This window comes from Nyctibius grandis, chromosome 9 (genome assembly GCF_013368605.1).
Source record: "Nyctibius grandis isolate bNycGra1 chromosome 9, bNycGra1.pri, whole genome shotgun sequence".
NCBI lineage: Eukaryota > Metazoa > Chordata > Aves > Nyctibiiformes > Nyctibiidae > Nyctibius > Nyctibius grandis.
In genome coordinates this window covers 22,393,324-22,409,274 of record NC_090666.1, presented here as the reverse complement: position 1 = coordinate 22,409,274, position 15,951 = coordinate 22,393,324, and the positions used below count along the sequence as shown (strand labels likewise).

Here is a 15,951-nt window from a genome sequence, read left to right as displayed (position 1 = left end):
ACGTGTTGTGCTTGAGACAAACTTGATTCCCTGTTTGCTTCAGTGCTTCTGCTCAGAGGCTTGTGAGTGAAAACCGCCCCCCCCGCCATTGCTAATGTAACACAAATAATAATGTCATTACTATAGTATTTAAGGCCTGATCCATATTTCCCTTTCTTTGGCACCAGCAGTCTCCAAAGGTTCCTAAGCACCAGCATGAGCAGATCCAAGGCAGATATTTGCCTGCAGAAGATATCTGTGTCTTACTGCAGCAGCTTGCTAAGAAGACTTGCTTGCTGGAAAAGCCTTCCTACACTCCTCTGAGAGCTCCCTCATGCCTGCCTCAGGCAGTTCAGTTTATTTTGATTGCTGTATCTGACACGTCCCCTTAGTACGTATCATTAACATCCTAAGCTGTGCTAGTCAGCAATTTCATTTTCAGACCCAGGATCATAAGCAAGCAGAGGTTTTTCCTGTAAGGATGGAGTGGACCATTCCCAGCACTGCTTAGGTCTGGCTGTCCCCTCTCTGCTGTCCTGGGGCCCTGGCCATCCTCCTCAATTATCTTTTGGAGGATAGCTTTTCTTTTTGTAAATTCACCGAGCAAAGTTATGCCACTGCTGTGGTAACTTCCCTGCCGAACATTTACAGATGCTGTGGCTCATTCAGATACTGGAAAGGCAGCAGGGAGGAAGGAGGGTCCAGTAGGGCTGTGTAGTGGAAATGTGCAGTGATGAAACCCCCTCTCCTCCATGTGTCAGAGCATCTGGTAAGACTGAGGCTACACTACCAGTATCCTAGAAAGCCCCTGTTATAAGGCACAGGCCATGAAGTCTCTCTTGCTGTGACTGCACCCATTGCTTGCAGGATGCAGGCTACAGCTGGAACTCAGCAGGGGCCAGCCAAGGCTCATACTCAACACACAGCAACAGCAAGTTGGGAGAAGCAGGAGACTCCAGAGAACTTGTCTCAAGCTTTTTAGCTCAGGAGCTCAGGCTGAAGCTCAAACACCCTGGGACCTCGGCCACTTTTCTTGCAGATGTGGGAATCCTGATGAAGAGGCCATGTAAACAAACTCTCATCAGCTCTTAACAGAGTATCACCACAGTCAAAATAGAGAAGAATTAGGACCAGATCCCAACCCCAGCACTGGATAACTGAGGATCTTTGAAGCTGAAACAACCCACAAGACACAAAGAGTCAGAGACAGATAACAACTGTAAAGCAGAGTTGAACTCTCTGAGGCTGCAGACAGTTGTAGGTCTGGGAAGGCTGGTTCAAATGGATCTTGTATTTGCTAAAATCAGAGCATCAGAGTGAATGTGTCTCAAGAGGAGCTACAAAGGAGCTGTATAGATGAGATCCACTGCAGAGTCCCCTCACGGCAGGTAGCTACTCCACCATGTATCAGCACCAGAGTGCCTGCAGTGCTATCAAAACCCTGAGTCTTCAGGGCATTTTTAAAGTCATGGGCTTTGCACAAATATTGCAATGGAGAGGAGCATTTAAAGCCTCCATGCCCATGACTCCTGTCTCAGTGACTGGCAGACTGGAGAGCGGGAGGATGGATGGATGGACGGACAGACAAGAGCTCTGGACCTTCTGGTTGCTCACAGCTGGTGGAATATTTTTGCTCATTTGCTGTCTGACTGCTGCTTGGCAGGACACTTGCAATGTTGTCCAACAACTTTAATCCCCCAGTCTCAGCAGGTTTGCAGTGTTGCTGCTTTAAGACCTTTGCTCTTAAATGCCTGCAATCCAGGGATGGTGGTGGGGGGGCATTAATTTATAGAGATTCATTCTGCCAAAATATCAGACTAAAGGCCTCTCTCTGGTATGAGACATCATAACAGCCTGCAGGCTGGAAGGAGTCTGTGATAATTATGCATGAACCATGTTCCCCCGGCTGTAACTTCTCTGCCCACACCACCAGTCTCCGCACACATCTGGCCCATACCGTGCTCCTAGGCACTCCAAAAACTGTGCAGCAGATGTCAAAATGGGCAGAGAAACATGCAGATCCCAGGGAACATGTGGGTGTCGCGTGTGCTGCTCTGCTTGGACCAACTGGACATGCTTCAAGGAGCCCAGAGCCTGCCAGATGCCTGGGTTTGGCTTTCCAGCGGTCTGTCACATGAGACGACACAGGGATAGTCACAGGGGATAGGTAAGCCATGTTGCTGGTTAAAATCTAGTCAGGCTCAGAGTGTCACCCAAACCAGCTTCATCTGACAAGGAAGTGAGGTTTGTATGGTCCTTGTCTGTATTATAGTTGGTCTGGAATAAACAGACAACCATGATTTCCTACAGCATTTGCCTTCCAAAACCTCTGCTTGAGAAATTCAGAGCTTTCTAGTAAGAATAAAGCTGGGCAGAAGTGCCAGCAGACCCTGAGAAAAAAGGCCAGGGGCTATTGCTTTACTTAGAGACATGCTGTATGTCCAGGTGGCTCCTGCTATCCACGTGTGGGGTAAAGACTGAGCAGAAAATATGCTCTTCCCACCTGCACACACTGTGGCACGTTGTTATGGTACATAGTGTCAGGACATTGCAGCCCCTGGGTCCTCTCTGCCTCCCTTTTGGAGCGTCAGAGGGTGGTGAGAGCTACTGAGGAATGAGGCAAAGCCCAGTGGTGTGCGTGCTGATGGGTTACGGGGGGGGCCTGAGCCCTTAGTCCTCATGGAAAGTCCAGGCCTGCTACATCAGCCACTTCCCACGAGATTTCATGTACTAGTGCTAGCGTAGCATCTGCTTCCCAGAAGTGCCTTTGTGCTGGCACCAGACAGGGCTCCCGGGCACGGAGCTGTAACTCCACACATGCCACATTTATTCCAGACCAAGTGGCTTTTCACTCCAGTTGCTTCTTCCCACCCTCCAAATCTCCCAGTGCTTCTGCGAGAAGTGCTGTGAAGTCTAAGCCAGCGACGTGAAGCCTCTGAGCCCAGGATCTGCACGGTCCTCTGGGACCCTCACTCCCGGAGCTGAGCTCTCTAACTCAGTTGCTCCTGCCACTCAGTTTTTGTGTTCGTGGCAAAGGCCAGCAGATCAGGCCACTTCCTAACAGGGGAGCCCAAAAAGAGCAATCCTTTGTGCAGGCTTTTGAACATGCGTGTGGGAGGGGAGCTTGTCCATGAGTAGCTCCAATAAATTTTAGCTGAGTGAGGAGCAGGAGGAAAGTCACTGACCTGTTGCCCTGAGCCACCTGAAGGCGTAGAGCATTTGGAGGTCATTCATTAAAGGCAGCGCTGGCTACATGCACGCTCGTAAATCTGCACCCACAAACCTTCAATGCTGCTCAGCATCGCACGACCTATCTGAGATGCAGGAAGCATTAGGGCACTCATGGACCAGCTTTCCAGAAATAAACAAACACTGCTTTGTCCACATCTCCCCTCCTGTGTTTCAATCTGCTCTGAGTTACTAGAGCCAAGAAATTAAAACACTCTGTGTCTGGGGCTTGGGATGAAACTACTGATCTCTCCAGCCCACGGCACATGGAAAATTGAATCAGAAGCTGTAGGGACATGCAAAGCGCAGGCAGTCTTTTGCCTTCCCCCCCAGCAAAATTTCCCCACGATGTCCCACTAATTTCACTACTTCATTTAAGTCTGCAGTCCTAAAGGGCTGTCCCTGTTTCCTCACTGTAGTAGTGACCTCAGGCCTGGAAAAAGACACACAGAGACTGCAGTTTGGAGGAGAGAGCCAGACTTTGCATTGCCCCTCTCTCCTGTACAACTGGGCAACATCACTAGCGAAGTCCTTGCCTCCTGTGAGAGAGCAGAGCGACTCGCAGAGAGCCAAAGCCCTCTGCCAGGTGCTGGACGGACCAATATCCTTACAGACATTGCCCTGGTCTCTAAACCACAGCATGCTGCTGTAATGTCTCTCCAGCCCAGATGATGCTAATTAAGCAGTAGTGCCTGGATGTAATGTGCTTCCTTATGTCCAAGGCACTAATGGTGCTCTGCAAAGGCATGCAGCAATTAGTCCATCTTCAGGTGTTGCCCCCACAATAAATCAATAGCTATCAAGGATAATTTATCCCATTTTTAACAGTCACACAATTTTTCCCATTCTGAATCTTGATTTTAAATTACCAGCCTGCAGTGGGGCTTATTAAACCACAGTGGTTTTGAACTTGGAAGAAAAAGGTGAGTCCTCTGATGCCCTTCACAGCCACTTACATCAAGATGTGCTTTACATGTTGTGTGTACATCTGCAAATGTCCACTGAGAACCAGGGTTGGAGAGGCCAGATCATCACAGCCAACACCCCTTGTGCTGTGCCAGGTATTTGATCATGGGGGAGCAGTAAAGAGTGGCAGGATCAGGGAGGAGAGCTGTAAGAGCCCTCCATCTGCCTCCTCCATCCCTCATGACAACACAGAGGAGGCCCAGCAAAAGATCAGGGTTAATGGCACAACTCTAGACACACGGGGTCTCAAGATACTGCTCTGCCACAGACTGTCTGCCCTGTTGTAGCAAACCCCATGACTCCTTCATCCCATCTGCCCCTGGGGAAAATGGCATACCTGTGGTCTCCACTGGATGAACACATTTGAAGGATTGTGAGGTGTTACAGCACTATCATCGTCACACTGGTATTTTCAACAGGAGGTAAATGAATGTGGGAATTGTCAAAGGACAGAAAGAGCAGACATCTGAGTGATGCTCCTGGTACCACTGAGAAGAACATGGGCCTCTTTGGACCAGCCCAACAACCCTTTCTAAGTGTCTCAGATGTACAGATCACTGTGCGCAGGGAAGGAAAACCCACACAGTTAAAATCCACTTGCTCCCAGAAACAAAAATAGAAATGAGAATAAATAGACTTTGAAATGTCTCTAGTACCTTTACCTGCAGAGGGTTCTTTGTGCTTATGGCAATGACATGATACTTGTAGTAACACAGCTCACAGCTCCAGCAGCCTCTCTCGCTAATCCATTTGATCAGACACGGCTGGTGCGTGCACTTCACCGATCCGTCGCATCGACATGGGCTCAGCAACTCCCCCTGAAAAAAGAGAGACAGCATCAGCGAGGCTCCCCTCCTCCCACAGGGACTGAGCATGGCATGGCATGGCACGGCAGAAGCTCCATCATCCACCTGTTTGCTCTTTGTTCCTTTTTACCTGGTTTGGCTTATCTAATCGTGCTGCCTCCACCCGTTTTCCCTGTAATAATTCTTGGCCGATGTCAACAGAGTTTGACAGGGATGTAACGTCTCAAATACTTGGTTTCTACAATTTTTTGAGGAAATAGACAGCTGGGTAGATGAAAGATGCCTAATATCACCGCTGAAGGAAAAGCTAGATGAGCACAGGTCTTACTGGTCACCAGAGCACCGACACTAGACCACAACAAGTGGACACAGCTCTGTTGGCAACCAGGTTTCACTGTTTCATTGCTCACCTATTTTAGAAAGCGAGGCTGGCAGTGAGGATACATGCGAGACAGCCTCTGCTGCAGGCTGGTGTCCCGCTCAGCCTGGGATGGCTTCCTCAAGCCCAGCCTGGCAGGAGGGGAAGCACAGACGTGGCAGCCCTTGGACTTTCTGTGCAGGCTGGCTCGTGCCAGCCGTGGAAGTGCCGCTCCTCTCTGGGAGCTGGACTGAGCCCAGCGCCATGTGGTCCCTCCCAGGACTGGGCAGGCAGTGGGCATTTGCAGCGCTAGACACTGGTTTCTCCTTCCCAGTGCTCCCAGACCCAGAGGGATGAACCTGACTGTGGGCGGCAGGTGTGTGCTTTGGGTCCAGGTCTTTGTGTACCCATAGCCCAGCAGGCAAAAGGTCCTCAAATTTCACACACAGCCCCCCCCCGCCATCTACTTCCCCCAGACAGTCTGTCCCAAAAGTGAGTCACACTGACGGATAGCCTGTAGGGCTGGCTATTTCCACCCTAGAAGGAAGCAAGGTGGAGAACAAATTATGTCCTGGCTTGTGACACACAAACATTTATGAGTGGCGGCCAAAACACTGAACTCCTGGCTCACTCCCTTGTTTCTGGTGTAGCTTTAAAAAGGGGTATCCAGGAAACCCCAGTATTATTCTGACCCACCTGCTGTCATCCTGATCATCACAGAACTAAATTCCCCTCTGCACACACACAGGCTCAGGAGCTCATTTTACAGTCATTTACTATTGCTTATTTAGGGAAGAACAGAGCCATTACATTTTACTCCCCACCTCTTAGTGTTTAAAAGCAACTGTATAGACCCCAATAGTGTATTTAGCTGTGCTCCGAGATTTAAAAGATTTTAAAGGCAGAATTAGAATATCTACGGGACGGGGAAGGCTGGCATCATACTTTCAGTGTTGGGGAGAGGATATTTCCTCTTACACCCTTAGATCAGCCCCATCATTACCTCTGATGGAGCACCAGGATAACAGACCCTGACGTCTGAGGTTGCTGGACACAGTAAAAGACATCCATCCCAGCTGCCTTGGGTTAGGAAACCAGACCCTGGTCTTGCTAACCCTGGTGGGAAACTGCCTTAGCTTTCAGGGTACCACATCAGGTCTCAGGACCTGAGGAACTGAGCACCATGCTGGGCAAGAGTGATACTTTTTTTATGAAGCCTAATGCAAACATGTTAATCACTTCATTTGCTTCAGCTAGGTGACCTAAAAGTGTCGTCTTCCGTGAAATCTTAGCAAAACTGTAAATAACTGTTTACATTACAAAACCAGGCTCAGCTCTACCTGTCACTGGTTTTCGTTGCACACTGGAGGGGGTGCAAAGGGAGAGGCGGGCAAGGAGGTTGTAGGATCTGTGAACCTTTTTTACCTGGAAAGGTGTGACAGGACAAGCCAGGAGAAGGGAAGCAGGGAAGGATTAGATGGGAGGAAGGTGCGTGTGGGAAGGAGCACTGACATTTGCTGTTCAGACTGGCCCTGTGAGGTGCAGTTTGAGGGGCTGGGCTTTGGTTGTGCATGTTTGTGCCTGTTGCTGGGACTGGGGTGGGAAAGCGTAAGTGTGATAAGGAACCCACACGAGCACGTACTGCCAGCCAGGATGCGAATGGGGAGGGATCAGGGCTTAGCACAGCTCCCCTGCTCCCCTGCTTGCCAAACCTGAGCCTGTTGCACATCTCTTCTGAGCCAAGAGCCAGCCTGGTGCAAGGACCGCTGCTCCATGCCTCCGCTCTACGCTCCTCATCTCAGTCCCTGGTGCTTTATTTTCTCAGCAGGTTCACCCCTCAGCGGACAAGTGTTATCCCAGCACCAAGCAGGTAAAGTAGAAACCTCCCAGCTCTACAACATCCCTGCCTTTCCACCTCACCGCACACCAAGGTCTCCTGCAGGGCTCAAAAGGAAGAGTTAGGGACCTGGGTTTTGTCTAACAAGCAGCTGGAGGTACCAGTGGATGAGGGATCAGGAACGGGGCAGAAAGGAGCAGGAACTAAGAGCAACAACCTCCAGGCAAAGACAGGAGAAAAGCTGTAGCTGCAGCATGGACTCATGTTGGCTGCTTCTTGGGCTCTGTAATAAATGAGTCTATGAAACCTGAGCTTGTCTCTTCAGAGCCAAGAGATGTCCATAGACGTCCTACACCGCCGTAGGGACCCGGTCCCCCTTCCCTAATTGGGACACTCCAACCCAGACAGTCCTGCCAGCTCCTGCAAGAGATCAGGACTCAGCTGTGGAGATGAATCCTCCAGTTTCTTGATTTTTGCAAATCCAGCAAAAACCTGATTTATCACATTTTCTCCAGCCGTGTGAAATATTATATCCTTGCGTTTGGCACACAGCTATTTTTGCATACTGTGAAGCCCAATTCTGTCCACAGCAGGCATTTGTAAAACACTGCCACACGCACACATGTGCACACGCACTCCTCTACCAGCAGAAAAATAAACACTGGGGATATATTAAAGGAATAAATCTTTTGTACAGCAAAGGAGAAGGAGTACCATCGCTGGCTGTACAGCGAGCTCAGGAGCAGTCCATTGGCTGTGATATGCATGAAGGATTCACTGCACAGAGACCTCTGCTAACAGCTACACACACACAAAAGCAAGCCCCAAATGAGGTGCAGATCACAGCAATTAGGGATGGAAATTAAATCCCCATGCCCATTTCTGTAGGTTCATAGAGGATACCTCTGCACAACATATTCTTCAGTGCTTCAAACAACAGCGTTCCCACCAATTCTCTCTGGGGACTGCTCTCCAAAGACCTTTTGAAGGGTCTACTTCCCAACACTTATTTTTGTAATTTTCCTTTGTAGAGTTACAACCCGTCACTCGGATCAGCCTGAGCAGCATTTCTGCTTTATCAGCAACTAGTGGAGAAATGCTCCCTGGCTGTAAGCTTCATCCTCAGCTTGCTCAGTACCATCTTGTTCCCCTGAAACAACTAAGTGGCCTTAGGACTCACAGCACCTGCCTTTTTTTTGTTATATATTCTTCCCTATTTCTGGCTGTGATGAGAGCTTGTCTCCAGGATCAGCAGCGGCAAGGCCAGGCTGAACTGGCTTTACCCTGAGAAGGACGATACTGCTGGAGACAAACTGGGAGCATGGGTCTGTTCCAGCTCTGTCCTCTCCTTATGAATTCCCAATCTGTGCCCATTGCAATACGTCAAAGTGGTTAACGATTATCTGGGCCCTGCTATTTTAAGCCTACTGGGAGGAGTTCTGAGAAAGGACGGAAAAAAATCATTGCCAGCGCGCTTCTGATGCTCATTATATCTAGGGAGAAAACAATGCTGCCAGGAGCAGCGTCACCCCTGTTGCTGCTGGTGTTAGTGTTTCTCCCGGCCGTTTTATCTGTTGTTTATCAGTGCTGGGAGCCCAGCCACACATTGCTACCAAAGCTGCAGCTGCTCACCCCCCAGCAGGCGGTCATGGGATGTGTTTCCCAGGCGTGTTCTTTTAACTATAAATTAAATATAGTAAATTTGCCCACCCAGTCTCCTTTGAACATGGCAGGGCTGGGGACGATGGTGTCATTGGGCCAGGACTGGTCTTCTGGGCTCTCCCAGCTCCAGCTGTACTGACCTATGTCTGCTGCTAGGGCTGCTCCTAAGAACCAGCTCAGCTGGAAAAAGCAATGTCAGCAACATCCTCCTACCACAACTGTCAAAGCAAACATTTTGAAAAGTAGTGCAAGCTGTACAGCAAACTGGGATGGCTGATGGTGATCTTAACACCTGCAGTTTTTCCTCAGCTGTGTGTTTTCCCTGCTCAGGTGTACAAAGTAGCATCAGTCATTAGCATTGCCCGCAGGACCAGTGCCCCAGGCCAGAGTGGGACAGTGAGAAGAAGCTGAAAGAGTCGTCCACATCACAAGGGCTACCATCTCTCTCTGAGTATGCACATGCAGATGCCACTGCTCACAGGAGTAGCTGCACGCATGGATCTGACTACTAGCATTTGTCTGAGTTTGGCTTGTTTGGAAAATGAAACCAGGAATATTTAATTTCAGGTCTTCAACTGAGTCTCCTAAATACACTTAAATCTTCACATTGAATTTAAATGCAATGGGAAGTTTTATTATGGCAAATAAATGCCAAATGATTCCTATATTAGAAACATAATTGCAGAGGAATTAAATCCGATGGCAAAGAGAAACCCATTGTTACAGAGCTGCTAAACTTCAATAAACAGGTATTAATGATCACTCTGTCCTCACACACACTTACAGGAACTGCCCCTCCACGCTGTGAAACCTAAACACACACATTGCTATCAGCATCTCAAATGCTTCCAGTGAGTACCCTCCTGTGTGCAAGCACTGTGCCAGCCAGCAACAGACAACAAGGGACATGAAATAAGTATCTGTGAATATACAAATATATATATGTATGTTGCATGAAAATTCTCCAGCATTGTGGGAGATTGATGCAGAGTGTGGACCCAGTGAGGAGTGGGCTTATGTCTCCCGTGGTGTCAGGACAGCACAGGACACAGTTATGTACAGGGCTCTGTGGTGAGGTGGCATCTCCCCAGGCACCCCAGCAGAGCTGGGTGCTGACCCAAATCTCCCTGTCTTGGCAGCAATTTGCCAAGAGACTTTCCTTGGGGGGGAATCCCCCAACTGGGCAGTTCCTTAAAACCTGGGGAACCTATAGGAAAATCTATGTGAGTGATTATGAAAAGAAATTGCCCAGACTCCTTGAAGCTCCCTTTCCACCCCCAGGTGCCACCACTGCTGCCATGCCACCTCCGTGACCAGGACTGGCTCATCCCACAGCTTCCCTGCAAGACCGGTCGTCCCTGCGGCATGCAGAGGCAGTGCTGCCCCATGCCAGGAAAGATCTGTGTGCCCTGGGGTGCAATGAGCACCCCCCACCCCAGCAGCAAGAGAAAACGCAGCCCTGTAAAGGACCGGAGAAAACTCCAGCTCTGGACAATTATTTCTGTTGCTCAGCAATGGCTTTAAGCCTGTGGCTGCCTGGCTGAAGTTTTTGGTGTGGGATGTTGGCCTGTGAGCTCCCTGGGGCAGGAACACATCTCTGTGGGGCTCTGGCATGGTAGAGGTGTGGGTCCCTCTCTGGGGCTCCTTATTCCCACGGCAGTATGGGTGAGCAGCCACAGCCGGGCACAGCAACCTGGGGGCTCTGAGATGGCTGGGGGGGGGCACGGCTCTGCTTTTTTGTGGTTTTCTGCAATTTTCAAGGGGCTAATCTAGCAACAAAACACAGGCATCCCTCTGCCTACAGGCTGGGTGCGAGCAGAAAGGCAGCTCGGCTTTAATGTACCCAGCAAAATCACCATGCACCCCTCCGGGACTGCCAGGCATATTTTGGGGGTGTCTGGAAACGTGGGTGCTGGTCAGGAGAGGGATATGTCTCAGATGGTCCTGAGCTGAGACCCAGTGTTTGTCCCGAGTGAGTCTTGTCTGAAAAGCCATCGTGTCTGCAGAGCTCCTGATCCTCCAAAAACAGCACAAATTGCCTTTCCGCCCACGGGGGCTGCTGCCGCGGCACCTGCGAGGAGCGCTGAGGCTGCCATGCTGCTCGGGCTTTTTCTGCACCTCTCTGATGAAAATACGAAAAGCTGCAGCCATGTCTGTGTGGAGGGCAGGGTGGGACCTGCTCTGCAGCCTCCTTCTGCAGGAAAACTCGTCCCACCACTACCGCAAGTGACGTGACTTTCCGTCTGAGCAGCTGCTGCCCACAGCATTTGGCTTTACCATGGCCAAAGGGAATTTTAAGTGATCTCTGCTCCTTTCCTTGCCAGCATTTTGTGCCTGTCACTGCTGCTGGGACAGATGGATGGATGGACAGACAAAGCCAGGGGTGGCAGCTCAGAATTTGGGAGGGGGATGGAGAAGGGGTAAGGCAGGGAGAATTCCTTTTTTCTGAGCCTTATTGATCCTCATGGGGTTTCTGGGACTTTTTGTCACTGCAGAGCTAAGGGACCATCACCCCACCTTGCCTGCTCACCAGGGCATCAGTGAAGTCTGCCCATGTTTGAAGCCAAAAGATGTTTTTTTTGGTTTAAGTAGATGACTCAGGAGGCTCAGCTGGGTCAGAGGCAGACAGTAGGCAAAGACCCTGTGCCCCCATGCCCAACAACAGTGCAGGGATTTGGGGGAGAGGCATCTGGCTGGTCCCCATCCCAGAGCTGTGCCCCAGTCAGCAGAGCACAGGAAACCTGAAAAGGGCCCTGAGCTGCACCACGGCATTGGCCACCCTCTTCACCAAATCGCCCTGCTCCTCCTCTGCCACCTCTGAGCGGGATGTTCAAAAGCCAGACCCCCCCACAGTGCTGCCCGTGTGCCCCCGTGGGATCCCCACCACTTATTAACAGGGATGGGTGCCATGTTGAAAAAGCCTGAGAGCAACCTCCATACTCTACCTTTCCCACAGGGTAAGCAATGGTGCAAGGGACTCAGCCAGGTAGGAGCAGGGGGGAGTCTCCTCTGCACACAGATCAGCTCTCGGTCCCACCCGGGAGCAGAATAGGGATGGCTTTTTTCCCCTCTTTAATTGCTAAAAACTTAAAGAGCTCTGCAGGGCAGAGACAAACCAAGACGAGGAATAAAAACTCAGGAAGAAAAGAAAGAAGGAGGAAGAGGCTTGAGAAGTCCTTGGTGCAGAAAGCCCAGCACGTTAAGAGAGCAGCGGCTCTGCCTCGCTCAGACAGGAACCTTTGCCTCCATGACTCATCCTCGGAGCAGTCTGGAGTGGTGGCTCCGCAGCACAGCTCTGCCCTCACTCCTCCACTCATTTCCAGAGGAAGGTGATTGAACGCAGCTCCACGGAGCTCAGTGTGAGCTGTCAGGGAGCTGGGGCACGTTTATGCAGTGCCTCAGAAACAGAAAAGCAAAGCAGGGATGTTGTGGAATTTTACGTGAAATATTTTGATGTGGTCCTACCCCTTACAATTAAAAAAAAAAAGGAAAAAAGGGCTTAATCTAGGCTAGGGTTGTTTCAATATCTAGCTGACAGTAACTTGCACATGTTTGCCCACAGGCAGGCACAATCCACCAGCTCTGGGTGCATCCCTGCCACCACTGGTAAAGGCAAAAGGGAGCTGGTACAGGTAGGACCAGGTGTCTCGTGGCTTAACATCAATTTCCTTTAAGGCAAAGTACTTTAAAGGAGAAGAAAGCATACATTTTTGTGAGCAACAGAGAATCACAGGGTATTTTTTGTGCAATGGGCTACGGAGGATTTTAACACCTGGTTTTAGGTCAGGGAAAGGTGAAGGGCAGAGAGCCCTACGATATAAGTCCCACTTGGGTGTGAAAGGGGGGACAGCACAGAAAGGGATGCTGGGGGCTGGTTCTAACCTGGGACAGGCACTGCTGTGGGAGTGAGAGGGGAGGACAGTCCCCAAGGGTCCCTTTGACTGAGAGGGAAGATGCTGAGCTCCGTCTCTGCGTGCGGGTATTGCCAACAGACGGGCCCTTCTGGGAGGAGACTCCTCTGAACAGGAATCCTGACCCACCATTTGTCCTCAGAGCAAATAACACAGCAAGCACAGGGACCTGCAAGCACTCCTGCCATGCTGTTGCTGCCACCACTGAACCCAAGAAGAAGCTGGGACTGATCCTTCCCTGTGCCCAGCAGACTGGGCCATTCTGCATCGTGCAATACAGCAGAAGGGCTCTACCGACTTCAGAGAGGAGAAAACACGTGCCTTGAATTTCTGCAGGTGTTTTTCTCCAGCAGTTTGTGCCAGCGGCATCTCTGGCTTTGTTTCTCAGCAAGATGGAAGCCCTTGGTTTGCAGAGTCTGGGCAGTTAGGTGGTGTCTCTGTGCTGTACCCGATCAGGCCCTCACACCTCTGTGGGACGAAGCGTTGTGGTCCCCTCCGCATGGACAGGAGGAGGGCGCCCAGCTCCCAGGTGACTGGGGGTTGGAGGTGAATTGTCCCCTGCTCTGCCTGCTGCAGCAAGCTTCGTACTTGCCCCTTTACAGTTCCACCATCTTGTCCTTTCAGCATCAGCACTTTTGGGTAGCCATACTCCATGAAAATTAATTTCCTAAAGTCAGAGAACACCCTTCCTCAGGGATGAAAACCTGGTTTCAAGGACCAGGGCTCAGTGCTTATTTATTAGAAATGGCAACTGGTGGACCAGTGCTGCAAAGCACCATGCCCCTGCCTACAGGCACCACTATCAAAATGACACCTGCAAACAGCCCCACCACCCCGTTTCCCTGGCACGGGGGAGGCAGACACCAGGCTGTCCACAGATGTGTTTGCAGAGCCCAGCCGCATGCTGGCTGCACCACTGTATGCCCTTGGTCTGGCAGCTACTTCACAGGCTCTGGGCCAGCCCCAGCTATACCACCGAAATGCAAGTAGAAAAGGTTTGTGAAAAACTGTTCCACCAGAACAAAGTCGAACCTCGCCTGAAATATGGAATAACAAAGGATTTTCTGGAACTACTTATCAACAGCCCAAGGAGCAGAGAGCTTACAATATATAGATCACTTTGCGATTTATGTACTTCTCTCTCTACAGAAGGATTTCCACAAGAAAAACAACTTTGCTTAGGTGTTCTAGAGCCCACTTCATCCTAATGTCATTGAACATGTTTTTGATTAGCTGATTTAAGTAATTCTTGCTAAATGTTGCTCAGTTGCAAGGAATCAAAAGGCAAGCATCTCCAATATCACCTGCTGTGTCTCATCAGGTGTGATAATAACACCGATTAAGTGAAGAGCCTTCGGTGCACAGAAATCACAGCACTGTGCATGTGAAATCAAGATACCCGAATATCCCTGCACACTTGGGTGTTAGAGTGAGTTCAGCTCCAGACTTGTCCTGATTACAAAGTGGAGCTGTCTCAGCATCCCAGAGAAGTGTCCTAGTCTGTAGCTCTTGGGCTTTCACTTGAAGTATCAAAGCTTTAAACTTCTGGAGATTTACTGTAGACCGCATCCATTTTGTGAGGTAGAATGATCTAGTCTCTTCTGAAAGAGAAATCCACTGTTGTTTCACTCTGGTTCTTCTTAATTAAAAAATAAAAGTATTTCAGACAATACTTAGATTTATTCTGTGTGAGAGACAAGAGTGAGCTCGATTTTGCTCCCTAGGATGCTGGGGTAAATCTGATGCGACTCCATGAAGCCAAACAGCTCTTCAGCACAAATCAAGTGCCCTTAAGTTATGGCTTGTTGTAATAAATTTTCAACCAATTAAAGATGTTTTCCATTATTTTTTTTTGTACAAATGGCTTTTTCTAGTGAAAAAGCCTCAGCTAAATAGAATTCTTCTAAATATATACTACTGCTTCTTCATGGAAAAAAAAGATAGCAATTATTCCTTATTATCTCTAATCCTTGGGGACCTTCACCTTTCTACTTCTTCAGTCCTCATCAGATCCATCAATGTGTATTTTAAAAGTTCAAAGTATAAAGTTAATGCTTTCAGCATGCAAGTACCATATAATGCAATTCTTATCAGAGATGTGCTCATAATTCAGCAAACTGAACTTTGCAGCTACTTCCCTGGGAAGCCGTTCATAAAGATACTCAGCTAATGGCCATTTCAGAAAACATTATGCCATCAGCCACTGAGGAGCAGCCATGGAAAATCCACAGAAATGGATTTGACTCTCCAGATGATAGATCCCACTTTTAAAGACAGTGAAACAAACTGAGCAATAGACTTTTTTCTTTTTTTTTCCCTGAGAAAGCTGAAAACCCCTTTAACAAAACAGCTGAGAAAATCCTTATTCTGTAATATTTGCCTCATCTTCCTGCTTTCTTCACTAACGAAAAAATGGCCAGGTGCTGTTTGCAGCCCTACAGCAGTGAGATGCTCCTTCCAAAAGTGCAACAACTGCTCAGGAGCTGCTTCATGCCAGTACCATCAGCTCATCAACGGAGGGGAGTGGAAAATAATGGTACAGCAGGATTTGGGGGCTCCCATTTGCTATAGGACCCTCAAGTGACCCCCAGCCAGGACCGAGGGCAGCAGGGTGGGGAACTGGGGGAGCTGCGTGCATGTTCAATAAGGTGCAGACAGAAACGTTTCCAGTACTCAAAGGCAGCGTTTCCCAGCTGGGAGCAGAGATGGGGTCTCAGCAGAAGAGGCCACCCCAACGGGTCTGGATGAGGATGTTATGCAGTTGCTTTTCCTCCTCCCCCCATGACGGTCAGGACCAGCAGCTCAGAGACAGAAACCCTCCAAAGCCCTTTGTGTCTCCTGCCGCGTGGGATGGTGCTGGGTTGAGGGTGGCTGCTGGCCTCGGGTGCACCCAGGGTGAAGGCTGCTGCCGGGGCCAAGGGCAGCCTGGCACAGGGTTGAAAGCACAAGCGGTGGAGGGCAGTGAAGTGGGAGACAGTACATCACACACAGGGCTGCCGCGGCAGCCGGGGAGCTGCGATATAAAATAATGAGCTCGGTTTGTTTACTTTTAGCTTTGGTAACACTGCAGGACAGAGCTGTTTTATTAAGACATGGCCTGATCTGCTTTTCCTTTCTGCCTCCCGGACTGGAGGAGAAGAATATGCAATTACAAAGTTCACTCATGTAGAGCCCTTCAATTACTGGGTAACTCTGTTGTGGCTT

At 49.7% G+C, this 15,951-nt stretch overlaps 2 protein-coding genes across 2 annotated transcripts in view; one reads left to right on the top strand and one right to left on the bottom strand.

Moving 5' to 3' along the window:
* RPL37A (ribosomal protein L37a) overlaps positions 1 to 15,951 on the top strand; it is a 259,950-nt gene that overhangs the window by 105,349 nt on the left and 138,650 nt on the right. The window lies entirely within an intron of this gene.
* The window catches only part of MARCHF4 (membrane associated ring-CH-type finger 4), a 104,035-nt gene that overhangs the window by 27,054 nt on the left and 61,030 nt on the right, over positions 1 to 15,951 (bottom strand). Inside the window, exon 2 of the mRNA XM_068408155.1 lies at positions 4,836 to 4,991. Within this exon, the coding sequence (XP_068264256.1) occupies positions 4,836 to 4,991 (156 nt within the window). The remainder of the gene's footprint in view (positions 1 to 4,835; positions 4,992 to 15,951) is intronic.